We start from the raw sequence: 14,712 nt of genomic DNA, 5'->3' as shown, positions 1-14,712 counted from the left end.
TGGTCTTGCAAAATTCTATCTTTGGATCTCCGATCTCCAGCATTGTTTCTATCACCAAGGCCATACTTTCCAACTACCATTCCTTCTTCTTTTTTTCCAACTTTTGTTTTCCAATCACCAGTAATTATCAGTGCATCCTTATTGCATGTTTGATTAATTTCAGACTGCAGAAGCTGATAAAAATCTTCAATTTCTTCCCCTTCGGCCTTAGGGGTTGGTGCATAAATTTGAACAGTAGTCATATTAACTAGTCTTCCTTGTAAGCGTATGGATATTATCTTATCACTGACAGCATTGTACTTCAGAATACATCTTGAAATGTTCTTTTTGATGATGAACGCAACACCGTTCCTCTTCAAGTTGTCATTCCTGGCATAGTGGACTATGTGATTGTCCAATTTAAAATGGCCAATACCAATCCATTTCAGCTCACTAATGCCTAGGATATTGATGTTTATGCATTCCACTTCATTTTTGATGATTTCCAATTTTCCTAGACTCATACTTTGTACCTACCAGGTTCTGATTATTAATGGATGTTTACATCTGTTTCTTCTCATTTAGAATCATGCCACATCAGCAAATGAAGGTCTCAAAAGCTTTAATCCATCCACATCATTAAGGTTGATTCTACTTTGAGGAGGGAACTCTTCCCTGGTCGTCTTTTGAGTGCCTTTCAACCTGTGATGCACATTTTCTGGTACTATATCAATGTTCTGCTGCTATTCATAAGGTTTTCACTGGATAATTCTTTTCAGAAATAGACTCCTGGGTCCTTCTTCCCAGTCTTTCTTAGTCTGGAAGCTCAGCTCCATGGGTGACCCTACTGGTATCTGAAAACTGGTGGCATAGCTTTCAGCATCACAGCAACAAGCAAGCCCCCACAGTACAATGAACTGACAGATACGTTGAGCCTTTTACAAGAGATAAAAGTAAAGGGAAGCAAGCAGAGAGTGGGGACTTCATGCCACCAAGAATGCAGTGCCAGAAGCTGGACACTTCCTTTGGACCCAGTGTTCCTATGTGGAGAAGGTCCCAGACCAAGGGGAGACTGGATTGTTGATGAGGACCTTCCTCCACAGCTGACAGAGAAAGCCTTCCCCTGAAGCTGACACCCTGAATTTGGGCTTGTAGCCTACCAGACTGCAAGAGAATAAATTTCTCTTTGTTAAAGCCATCAACTTATGGTATTTCTGTTATAAGCAGCACTAAATGACTAAGACAATACCTATAAATAAAAATAATGAATCCACATTTTAGACATTTTAGAAAACACAGATAACCATAACTGAAAACATATTATTCCAAATATTGCAAATTAAAGGTAACACTTTGACACTTTATATTGTCAGGGATTTTTTTTCCTCCTTAGGCATGACTTTTATTCAACATATTTTATAATATGCAAAATTATATAAACATTCATATATGTATGTATAGACAGATTGATAGATAATAAATGCATAAATAGATGGATAGATAGTGTCATGGTTTGAATTATGTCCCCCATAAGATATGTGTCAACTTGGTTAGGTCACGATTCCCAGTATTGTGTGGTTATCCTCCATTTTGTGATTGTAATTTTATGTTAGGAGGATTAGGGTGGGGTTGTAACACCACCCTTTCCCAGGTCACCTTCCTGATTCAAGGTGAAGGGAGTTTCCCTGGGGTGTGGCCTGCACCACCTTTCATCTCTCCAGAGGTAAAAGGAAAGGGAAGCAAGCAGAGAGTTGGGGACTTCATACCAAGAAAGTAGCGCCTGAACAGAGCGCATCCTTTGGACCAGAGGTCCCTGCTCCTGAAAAGCTCCACGACCAGGGGTAGATTGTGGACAAGAACTTTTCTCCAGAGTCAACAAAGAGAGAAAGAGAAAACTTTCCCCTGGAGCTGACACCCTGAATGTGGACTTATAATCTACTAGACTATGAGAGAATAAATTTCTCTTTGTTAAAGCCATCCCTGTGTGGTATTTCTATCATGGCAGCACTAGATAACTAAGACAGGTAGATACATAGATACGAAGATAGATACATAGATAGTTGTTATTAGTTGGCGGTTAGTCAACTCCAACTCATTAAGACCTTATATATAACAGAATGAAATTTTTTCGTCATCATTAATATACTTGGTACCAATATTGTGGCTATTGTGTCAATCCACCTCATTGAGTGTTTCATGCGTTTACATCGACACTCTACCAAACTCGATGTCTTTCTCTAACAATTGATCTTTCCTGATAAATTGTCCAAAGTAAGAAAATGTTTCCGCATCCTCACTCCTAAGGAGCATTCTGGTTGGTTGTATTTCTTCTAAAATTGTTTTGTTTGCAGTCCACTGAATATTATAGTCTTCACCAACACCACTATTCAAACTTATCGACATTTCTTCTGTCTTCACTTTTCATTATCCTGTTTCCTCATACATATTACCGAAAAAAAAAAAAAGTTGCCTTTGAGTCTGACTCATAGTGACCCTATAGGACAGAGTAGAAATGCTCCTTAGGGTTTCCAAGGAGTGCCTGGTGGATTCAACTACCAACATTTTGGTTAGCAGTGCAGCTCTTAACCACCTCGCCACCAGGGTTTCCTCATTGTATTAGGCAATTGAAAATACCAGGCTGGGGTCAGGCACACCTTGGCCACCAGAGTGACAACTTTCCTTTTAATACTTTAAAATAGTATTTTGTGACTGATTTGCCCAACACAATGCATCGCTGGTTTTTTGACTGCTGCTACCACGGAGTTGCTGGGTGACACAAATTGTTAAATGTTTGACTACTCTTTAAAATATCAAAACTCATCAAAATTTGAACCTAAGGTTTATTCTGAGGAGTTATTCTATATGCCCATAAAGAGGTCATTTTGATTCTAGCAAAAGTAAGTGACTCAAAGAAGTTAGGCATAATGAGGCTTATAAAGAGAAGAGTGGGAATACAGAAGATTAAACATTTGCTAATCTTAACATGATTGATTGAAACCTGCCTTCTCGTTTTGCTGAGATCAGCTGATATCAGTTTACTTCTGATCTGGCTGCTAATAATTTGGCCTTCCACCCAACTTCAGCCAACAGACTTTTTGAGATTTGTTTTAGGAGGTAATGGATTGTTGACTCTTCTCATTTAGCAGGATAAGAGAAATTTATATTGGTGTAGAGAAGTTTCTGTCAGGCTTTTTTATGGTTAATATTTTGTTTCATGAATAAGAAAAACTTTAAATCCAACTGTTTCGTTCTGTTGTGCATAAGGTCGCTATGAGTCAGAACTGACTCGACAGCACCTAACAACAACAGCAAAGGTGTGTTATTAATTTTCCTCTTCAATATTACTAATGGAAAGGTTGGCAGCTTGAACCTACCTAGAGACACATTGGAAGAAAGACCTAGTGACCTGCTCCTGAAAGGTCACAGTCTTGAAAACCCTATGGAATATAATTCTTGGGACCCCTAAGAGTCAAAAAATAATTTGATGGCAACAAATTTGGCTTTTGGTTTTGTCTTCCATGGACATTGATTATGGATCCAGGTAGAGTGGAATCACTGACAAGCTCAATTTCTTCTTCATTTATCATGATGTTGCTGATTGATCCAGTTGTGATGATTTTTGTTTTCTTCACATTCATGTACACAAACACCTATAAATATTATACATATTATTTATATATATATATATATACACACACACACATACACACATATATATATATATAAAATCTCTGTATAATCCTGTTGTCATTCTGGTATATTTCCTTTCAACAGTTTTCATATGTTTAATATGGTTGCAATTGCCACTTCCCACCAGCAGTGGGATCCGTATACTCTTAAAAAAAATAAAATTCCATCACGAGGGTCTGCTTTCTAGGGTGACTCCTGATATTAAATATCTAAACCTGGGTTTCCTAAGAAACAGAGACTGAGCAAAGCCTTATTAGCTAAAAGTCAGGAGTGAGATAAAATGGAAATAAGACAGGGAAGATAAGAATGTGAATTATCTAACTGGTTATTCTTTGGCATTAAAAGCAAATATTTCTTCCACTCACTGGATTATCGTCCCAGAAAGGCATATAAAATATTGTGTCTCAGGCATTCCACTTGGAAGGAGGAAGAGAGAATGTCCCACGATCCAATGTCCATTGGTCAGCATTGTCTCTTCAGCCCTTAAATCCCTTCACATCTAGATTGCACATGCAGGGGGCTGACCAGAGCACCTTCCCTGTGTTAAAAGAGATGTGATGCAAGTGACAGGTAAGGTGCTGGGATTTTTCATTTTTATTAATTGAGATGAAATTCACCTAACATAAAATTAATCATATTAAAACACACAAATCAGTGGTATTTTATATATGCACAGTGCTGTAAATATATATTTATTTATATCTTATATTTGTTTATATATTATTTTTTCTTTCTTCTTTCCTCTTTTTCCATTATTTTATATAGTGTTATATTTTGTAATCAATTGTACAATCTAATCATTATGTTACAGATTATTTAGATGGTGTTATAACCTGAATACAACCAACCTTGAAATTAACATTGTCCAGACATGTTCACCAAGGCTTTTGGGATATTGTGTCTGCCTTTATGGGTGATAGGATGAGAATAACTTTATAGAAGCATCTTGTCAGGTGAGGAAGAAAGATCTTGTTGACTTCTTTTTTTTCTTTTTCCTTTATGTGTGTTCAATCATGTTTATGAAGGCTGAGAACCTAAAGGGAATAAATGTTCCACTAATTATTGGCCTAGACTCAAAAATACATCATTTTATCAACTGATTGATGATGCTGGGACTGGGACTATTAAAAATATATTTCTCCTTTACCAGTTGGGTTCCTATTTCTGTCAATAGGGGCTAGGGGCTCACTAGAATGAAGTTAAAAATTAAAACAAGGGGAAAAGAGGCTTAATTGTAAAGTAAAAATAAAATGTCAAAGTATGGAGAACTTGAGGCATGTATATGAGGAGAATAGAGTAAGAGTCAACACAAAATATATATCAAAATTGTCCAAACAAGAAGAGATCTGGGAAAATGCTCAAGATACGGATCCATCTTTTGCATACTCTTGGATATTCTTTGTATATCATTGTACATCAATTTAAGGCTCAGTGGTGAATTCTAAAGTGAAATTCAAAGTGCCTTTCATGCAAACTACTTTCTTTCCCAAAACAATTGATCGTACCACATCTTTTTCATGGCATTCCTCATCTCCATATTTCTCAGCATACAGATCAGAGGGTTGAACATGGGAGCAATGATGGAGTAGAAAAGAGCAAGCACTTTATCTTCTGGAAAAGTTACAGTCAGTCTAATGTAAACCAAGAGGACAGGCACAAAGAACAGGACTACAACTGTTATGTGAGAACTGCAAGTTGAAAGAGCTGTAGTACAGCTTTTGGCAGGGTAAGCCCTGATGGTAAATAATACCAGAACAAAAGACACCATCAAAATCACGAAGATCACCAAAGCAATCAGACCTGAATTGACAATTACCAATAGACCAATGCTGTGTGTATTAGTGCAGGCCAATTTCAGCAAAGGATACACATCACAGAGGTAGTGATCTCACTGGGGCCACAGAAAGGTAAGAAGATAGAAGAAACTGAATGGCAGAGTGTATAAATCCCCCCGTACAACAAGCTATGATGATCACGTTACACTTTTGCTTGCTCATAATGACAGTGTAGTGCAGAGGCTTACAGATGGCCACGTAGTGGTCATAGGACATCCCTGTGAGGATGAAGATCTCAATATTTCCAAGAAGTGAATAATAAAAAGTTGTGCTATGTAATTATTACAGGAAATGATCTTCCTTTCTGCCAGTAAATCAGTCATTAGTTTGGGTGTCACTGTGGACGTGTAGCAAAGGTCAGAGAGAGAGAGGTAGTTAAGGAAGAAATACATGGGTTGGTCAATTAACTGACTGTAGGTGATAGAAATCATTATGAGCAAATTTCCTATCCAAAAAGCAATGTAACAAAATAAGAATAATACAAAGCAGAGAATTTCAGCGCTCTTGTTTTGGGAAAGGCTCAAGAGAATAAACACAGTGACGTTAATTTGGATAAAAATATAGTAACTTAATCTATGAAATATCAGAAGTAAGGATGGGATTTAAAATTAAATTGATAAGAAAATATAGCTTCAAAATTAGGACAGAAGGTATATCACAAATTTTAAGGAAATAGGATGAGAATTAGTAATGAACTTTGAGACTTAAAATTATATAAAGGCAATTGGATGATTTCGTTATCAATTTTATGTTATTTTTCCAAATTATCAGAAGCCCTGAACAACACCAACTACAAAGGCTAAATTTTCACAGGTTGATCCTGTTGGTTTAATATGATATTTGAAGACTGATGAAGAGATTCAAACTGTCTTTATATATTGTACATATAAGTTTTGATTACATTGCATTCTATTTAGAATGAAAGGATTTGACTAGCAGATCTCAAAGTTTACTTCCTGGTCAAAATGATGTTAAGATCATGCAGTTTTATTTTCTATATGGTAGCTAAATTTATTGGACTGTGCTATTGTGAACTGTTAGAAAATTAATTTAGTAACAATAACATTTAGATAATAACTGAAACATTAATGCCTCTATAATTTATAAAACAATTGTTATTTGTTGATTCTTTTGAGCTTCACAACCATTTTTACAAAGTCTTGGCAGTTTTGAACTAAGGAGTCCTGGTGGCAGAACAGTTAAGTGCTCAACTGCTAACTAAACTTTCAATGCAATGATAATAGAACCGTAAAACTGTTGAATATATATATATATGTATTCTTTCACAGTTAATTTTATAGAGTTTATCCAGTTTCAAAAATATCCATGGATGGAAGCACATCTCCCAGAAAAAAACTAGGAGGTACTTCCCTGAATAAAAGCAAGTGGGAGGTTTTATAGAAAGCAAAGGGCAGGGAGAAAGGAAGAAACAAGAAAGTAAAAACAAAGAGCAAAACAAACCACTTCTAATATGTTTTGACATGTCAGTAGGTTATACAGAACAAAATGTAAAGAACCCTTAACATTTAAATTTATCTATTTAGCAAAGTCTGTTTAATGTCTCAAGTAAAACTTCTGAGCAAGCAGACAAATCAAAGCATGTATGCCAGCAGAAATCTTTGTGTTCGTACCAATGAAGCTGGAGGTGATAAGATGTTTAAACAGGGGGACTTGAGGTGGAACCATCCAAGCCTCTTTAAGGCTTTCACTCCTTGCAGAGCCTTTTTGATCCAGCAAGTCTGGAGTTGAAACACAAATTTAACAAAACAGATGAATTTATTTCTATGGTGTAATCTTATGATTTAGAATTAGCTGTAGGCAAGCCATTGAGAAGGAAGTCTTTTTAGCATACCTCCAATTTTACTGTATAACTATTTCCTCACCTATAAATAAAAATCCTCTTTTAAATTTTAAAATATTTGTTTGGATGGTTATTAAAGTAATGGCTTGTTCATTTGAATGAACATAAAGCCATTATTTTAATCATGTGTGCAGAAATTTAAAAAAAAACTGAATTATTTTCCCCCATCTCTCCCCGATAATAAAATTTGAAAATTATGGCTCATACATGAAATTCAGCCTCTGCAGAAACTAAGGTTGCTAGTGTACTCAAAGACAATCATTCCATTTGGATGTATTGATAGGAAATTAACATCCAAACTAATTTAAATGCACTCTGACATTCTAACCAAAGAATTCTGCATGTATCTCCAATTTTCTCTAATTCCAAGGCCACAGATTTGGCTTTGTTTTCCTTCTTGGCAGTTCTTCCTTTTCGTACCACCTTCCCCATTTTTTTTTTTAATTTTTTAATTTTTTTTTTTCCCCATAGACCAATGAGTGATTCACCATATGTAAACTTTCACCTCTATTTCTAGCTCCTTAATAGCAACAACAATTTTGAACTAAGGAGTCCTGGTGGCACAATGGTTAAGTGCTCAACTGCTAACTGAAAGTTTAGCGGTTCGAGCCCATCAGCCACTCTGCAGGAGAAAAGACCTGGCGATCTGCTCCTCTAAAGACGACAACCTTGGAAAGAAACCTTGTGGGGCAGTTCCACTCTGTCCTACAGGGTTGCTATGAGTCCAAATCAAATCAACTGCATGCAACAGCAAGAAGAGTTTTAGACTGGTTACTAATCTTAACTCAGCCATCAATTTTAGGTGTGAGCTCTACAAGTGACTCCATTTTATTTGACAATATTTCTTCACCTATCCTGTAGAGATACAATTCTCTTTTAACTAAATCAGTAAATTAATTCTGAGTTTCAAATTTAAAAATAGATGAAGGAAAACTTCAAAAAGAATAAAATATTCAGTTTGATGCACAAATAAGACTAATAACACCTTAAAAGCCACTGCCTCTGAGTCCATTCCAACTCCTGGTCACCCTATAGGACAAAGTAGAAGTGCCCCATAGAGTTTCCAAGGCTGATTCTTCATGGAAACAGACTGTCACATCTTTCTCCCATGGAGCAGCTTGTGGGTTTGAACTGCTGATATTTATGTTAGCAGCCGAGTACTTAACCAGTGCACCACAAAGGCTCCTTACTAATCCCTTTGAAAAAACAAACAAGCAAACCCTTGACATTGAGTCAATTCTGACTCATAGCAACCCTATAGGATAGAACTGCCACATATGTTTCCAAGGAGCTGCTGGTGGATTCAAACTGCCAACCTCTTGGTTAACAGCTAAGCTCTTAACTACCGTCCAACCAGGGCTCCACCAGAGAGGTAAAATATAGTAGAGACTTTCCTGGGTTAAGTGCATACAGAATATCTAAATAGCATTTATCAAACCAGATCTTGAAAGCAGAAATTTCTGAGTTCAGAGCCTGAGTTCATAACCAAAAAGATATAGAAAGGAAAACTTGATGTTAAAGCGCCCACTTTTTCATAATTACCTAATTCTTTCATGCAAAACCAGATAACCTCCTAGATTATCTGCATTAAGCCATTTCAGCCATCCTAATTTTAATATGTGGCTAGTAATTGGATAATAAGTTAAACCCAAATTTGAAGATAAAAAAATGATAGATAACATGTGTTGTCATTGTTGTTAAAAAAAAAAAAAAAGATGCCATCAATTATGTTCCGACTCATAGTGACCCTATAGGACAGAGTAGAATTGCCCCATACAGTTTCCAAGGATTGGCTGGTGGATTTGAACTGTGAACGTTCAGTTAGCAGCCGAGCTTTAACGGCTACAGCACCAGGGCTTCCCGACACCTGCAGCCCACCTGTATAGAGTAAGACAGTTACAGCTCACATATCTGAATCGAAAGTGCTGAATCTCCTCGTTCTCTCAAACACGAGGGATGCTATTACAGACACAAATAAACCAGTTGCCTTAGAATAGACTCAGGCTCAAGATAAATCCACGTTTTTCGAAGTAGAATTGTGCTCCACAGGATTTTCAGTGGCTGATTTTTCAGGAGATCACCAGGCCTTTCTTTCAGGGTGCCTCTGGGTGGATTCAAACTTCCAACCTTTTTACTAGCAGCAAGAGTGTTAACTGTTTGCATTGCCCATGAACACCACAATAATTTTATAAAGTATGCATTATCAGTAAACTTATATTCCTAAAAAGGACACTGACCGTATAGACATTAAGTAACCAGCCCAAAGTCCTAGAGCTAATAAGAGGTAGTCAAGATTTAAACCAGCAAATACCTCACATGGCAAGACACTTAGCAAAATGTGATATACTTAGCACAGTGAAGATTCACAGAGTATAATCGATAAATGTTTGATACTATTATGATTTGAAAGGGAAGAATCACTCCCTCAAGACTTTCTATCTTCAATTCATACCAAACTCTATAAATGCTTAAAATGGGTGATCTTACATTTTTATACGGCTCCTTGAAATATTGGCAAATGCTTGGACAAATTTCATTTTGAATTTCGGCTTTATGTCTTCCTAACCTGTGTGACTTCCGTATGCAATGTATTCTCTAAGACCACCACACTGCTGATGTGTACACTGGGGATAAAGATATCTATGCTCCCCAAATCTTGTGAGAATTAAACTAGATAAAGGGTATCCAAATGTCACCCAGAACATGGTAGGGGTTCAACAAGTAACTATTTTCATGTCTTTTACCTCTGTTATATCCCTTGTTAAATGCATGCTACCTATAATCAGTAAATATTTGTTCAATGAAGAAATTTAAAGATTGAAAATAGTATATGTTACATGTAAGATATTAAATGAGTAAAACCATTATCGCCATAATTGTAATTATGAAAGACAGTAAATAGAGATGAGGTAAACACAGACTCTGGTTTTGAAATACTTCTATCTGATTTTTAGTGAGCTCCATCTGGTTTTTGGTTAAGTTTTATTTGATGTTTTGTTTGACGGGGAGGAGGAAGAGTGATCCTGTAGTGGTTGTTGCAGGGAGCTTATTTGTCTTTTCAGTTTAGGTTTTCTTATTTTCTTGGTAACTTGTCAATCATATTTTTTCTTAATCGATACTCTGTTGACTTTCTATAAGAAGTGCTTATAATGTTTTCTTCTCTTTTGAAATTTCCTACTCAGCTTAGAATCATTTCCCTGTCCATGACTGACTGCTTGTCCTTTAAAAACACCATTACACTCTCAGTGGACAGCAACTTAAATTTATTGCTGTTTTAATCTCAAAAGAAATTAGTCTATACAGTTCAGAGAGGATGCCTATATTTAACTTTAATTGCCAGTCAATCTGTTATTTAAAATATGGATTCTAAACTACAATGAACAGATATCACACACTTAGGTGGGATAAAGGGAAGGGAGGGGAAATAATTCACCCCAGGTTCTTCTGCTTCAGTTGTTGGGGCTCTGTTCTAGGCTTTCTTTCCCTTGCTATCTCTCTTTCCTCAGGGACATGCTGGCCATTCTCCTACTGCGCTGATTATTTCATTTAAGCTTCGCGAATTCACATTTCCTTCAACATAGTCCTTCACTATTCTTGGGGGGAGGGGGACTTATACCTTTATAGAGACAACAGACACATGTTATTCAGCAAATGTTCCCAGAAACAAGAGGAAGTCATGTATTCAGAACAACAGCTCAAAGGCAAGAGAAATGATTTGCCCATCCAAACAAGTCAAACCACAATCTCTATTTGCATCACTAAAATGATTCTAAGATATTCAGGCTACATGACTAACTAAATCCTAAACCCATTGCTGTCCAGTCAATTCCGTCTCATAGTGACCCTATAGGACAGAGTAGAACTGCTCCATAGAGTTTCCAAGGAACAGCTGGTGGATTCAAGCCGTTGACCTTTTGGTTAGCAGCCTGGCTATTAACCACCAAGTCATCAGGGCTCCAAACTAAATATTAAGTCCAAATTCTAAACCTACATTTCTTCTTATTTTAGGGCATTAAGAATCCCTCACATATTATTTGAATTTATCTTCCCGAGGACTCAACTCACCAGGTGGGTTTCCAACTAACAGTACTAAAGAGAATATCAATTAAAATTGAGTTAAAGCCAAAATTTGATTCTTCAAAGAGAATAATTAAAGTTAGAAATTTCCATCATGATCAAACAAGAGAAAAGGGAGGGTAAAAAAGCAAATTATTAATATGAGGGACGTACTGGTGGTTCAGTGGTTAAGAGCTCAGCTGTTAACCAAAAGTCCAGGAGTTTGAATCCATCAGCTGCTCCTTGGAAACCCTATGAGACTGTTGTACTGTGTCCTATAGGGCTGCTGTGAGTTGGAATGGACTCCAATGCAATTTTTTTTTTTTAACTCATATTACTGCTACCTGCTCGCCCATTGCTGTTGAGTGGATTCTGACTCATAGCTACCCTATAGTATAGAGTATAACTGCCCCACAGAATTTCCAAGGACCACATGGTGGATTTGAACTGCACACATTTTGGTTAGCAGCTTAACTCTTAACTACTATGCCACCAGGGTTTCCATATTGCTGCTAGTAGTATAAAATTATAAAAACTATGAACTACAGTTAGACAGTACCTATTGAAGCTACTATAAATTATAATCCACAAATCTACCTCTAGGTATTGATTTAAAATATTATAAAAATACATGATTTGCATGAAAGTATCATCAATAAAAAGTGCAGATTTAGAATTGTATCTAGACTTAGCAGGAACAATAAGTTGCATGAGCATATGGCTTACACTTCTATCATAACTGATCTTGCATGCAAATAATTTCAAAGAGCAGATGAGAAAATTGAACCCCAAGGGAAGATAAATTATCCTTGGTCTTCAAGTGAGATTATATATTCATTTCAGGGTGAGATACTAAAAAAAAAAAAAAAAAAATTGAGGCCAGTTTAACTTACCAACATGTACCCAATTGAATGATGTGCATGCCACAAGAACCTGAGAAGAGTGGACAAGTTGGTCATTCTGGGCAGTCTAACATTCCAGAAGTTTATTTCCAATGATCTCAAATATTCATTGCTGTAAAACTATCAAACTGGATCCAGAAATGAATTCAATTAAAGAATGATAGTTTGGAGAAATATGAGGGATAGTCTAAGGGAAACATATTTGTAGACATGCAGGAGCAGCTTGGAAAGAACTCATTCTAAGTAGAAAAGGACTCCTCAAGATAGTGTTAATATAGTGTCTTAAATATTTAGTGCTGCTATAACAGAAATACCATAAGTGGATGACGTTAACAAAAAGAAATGTATTCTCTCAAAGTATAGGAGGCTAGAAGTCTGAATTCAGGATGAAAACTCCAAGGGAAGGCTTTTTCTCTTTGTTGGCTCTGGGGGAAGAGCCAACATCAATCTTCAATCTTCATCAATCTTCCTCTTGGTCTAGGAGTTTCTCAGTGCAGGGACCCAGGTCCAAGTGAAGTGCTCTTCTTTCTTGGTGGTAGGAGCTCCCTCCCCCTCTACTGGCTTCTCTGTCCTTGTATCTCTTATAAAATAAACGATGATGCCAGACACACCCGCAGGAAACTCCCATTACATCAGATCAGGTCTGTGACCTAAATAAGGGTACTGCATCCCACCCTAGTCATCTTTAACATAACCTAACCTTGCCTTATTAACCACAGGCAAAGACTGAGATTTAGGACACATAGGAAAATTACATCAGGTCACAAAATGGAGAATAACCACACAGTTCTCGAAATCATGGCATTGACAAGTTTATACATTTTGGGGGGGACACAATTCAATCCATGATAATGACCCACAAAATTAACTAGGTTTCCAATTAATTTTTATATGGTAGACTAGTAATTGCATTAGTAATTACATTAACTTTTAATTCCTATTTCCCACATTTAACTCATTACTGACAGGCAAGGTTTACATAAAGTATGAGAAGACTATAACATTTGATTTCACAATTAGCCACTCTATTTCACAAAATTGTTTAACTGACAGGCTTCATCAATTAATTGTGAGCTTCTTTTGAAAATAACCTTGACACCAAACTTTTCTTATGGCGTTTTTCATCTCTGTATTTCTCAGGATATAGATTAAGGGGTTGAACATTGGAGCAAAGATGGTATAAAACAGCGCAAATACTTTATCTTCAGGAAAAGTGGTAGGAGGTCTAAGGTAGACAAAGATTGCAGGAGCAAAAAATAAGACCACCACAGTGATATGGGAGCCACAGGTAGACAAGGCTTTGCGTCTTTCCTTAGCCGAGTGATTTCTTAAGGTGAATAACATAACGACATAAGACCCAAACAAGAGAACAAAGGTGGCTAAGACAACCATACCTGAGTTGACAAGCACAAGAACACCAGTGATGTGGGTATCAGTACAGGCAACCTTTAGCAGAGGGAAGATATCACAAAAATAGTGATCAGTTTCATTAGGACCACAAAAGGGTAACTGGATTGCCATAAATAATTGAGGAAAGGAGTGGACAGCCCCACCAACCCAAGCAGCTAAGACAAGAAGATTACATCTTGTTCTATTCATAATAATCATGTAGTGGAGAGGTTTACAGATAGCAACATAGCTATCAAAGGCCATGGCAGCAAGAATGAAGATCTCAGTACTGCCAAAGAAGTGCATAGTAAATACCTGTAACATGCAATTACCATAGGAGATGGATTTTGTCCCCAATAACAGATCGCCTATGAGTTTAGGTGTAATACTAGAAGTATAATAGATGTCCAGGGAGGCTAAGTGGCTGAGGAAATAGTACATTGGTTGGTGAAAAAGGGTGCTGCTTGGAATGGAAACAAGGATCAGAACGTTTCCAACCAAGAGAGAAATATAACAGAATAAGAATAAAACAAAGCAAAATATTTGTATGTTCTTGTCATAAGAAAGTCCCAAAAGAATGAATTCTGAGACATTTCTCTGGCTTTCCATATATGTCACTTTGGTGTATGTTATAAACAAATGATTGAATATCTAAAAATAAAGAAAACACTAATTTAAATGAAAAGTTGAGTATAATAATAATAATACACAATATACCAAAATGGCTTAGTACGCAATGCTATTGATATTTTTATGTATGAAATTAAGCTCCTTTTTCTTTTACTTCTGTTAATTTAACAAATATATTGTGAATTAATTTTACAATGGGAATGATGGTATTAAGAATATACTTTATTCAATTTTACCAGTAAACATTAAAGAATATTTTAAATGTTACTTTGCTCATGAAGAAAACATCGTTTACTGTTAAGTATGAAATTTTGATAAAACAAAAAAGGTTTAATTTGTTCTTGTCGTTGTTACTGTTAGATGCCACCTA

General features: G+C 36.4%; 1 protein-coding gene and 1 pseudogene across 1 annotated transcript; both read right to left on the bottom strand.

The window, feature by feature from the left end:
- Nucleotides 1-5,143: 5,143 nt before the first annotated feature.
- Nucleotides 5,144-12,380, bottom strand: LOC100661692 (olfactory receptor 4P4-like; annotated as a pseudogene).
- A 1,002-nt stretch (nucleotides 12,381-13,382) lies between these two features.
- Nucleotides 13,383-13,976, bottom strand: LOC100661409 (olfactory receptor 4P4-like). Its single transcript, XM_003423347.2, has one exon. It carries the CDS (start codon nucleotides 13,974-13,976, stop codon nucleotides 13,383-13,385), a length of 594 nt encoding a protein of 197 aa, XP_003423395.2.
- Nucleotides 13,977-14,712: the final 736 nt, after the last annotated feature.

This window comes from Loxodonta africana, chromosome 22 (genome assembly GCF_030014295.1).
Source record: "Loxodonta africana isolate mLoxAfr1 chromosome 22, mLoxAfr1.hap2, whole genome shotgun sequence".
In the NCBI taxonomy this organism is placed as follows: Eukaryota; Metazoa; Chordata; class Mammalia; order Proboscidea; family Elephantidae; genus Loxodonta; species Loxodonta africana.
This window is presented reverse-complemented; position numbering and strand designations above follow the sequence as displayed.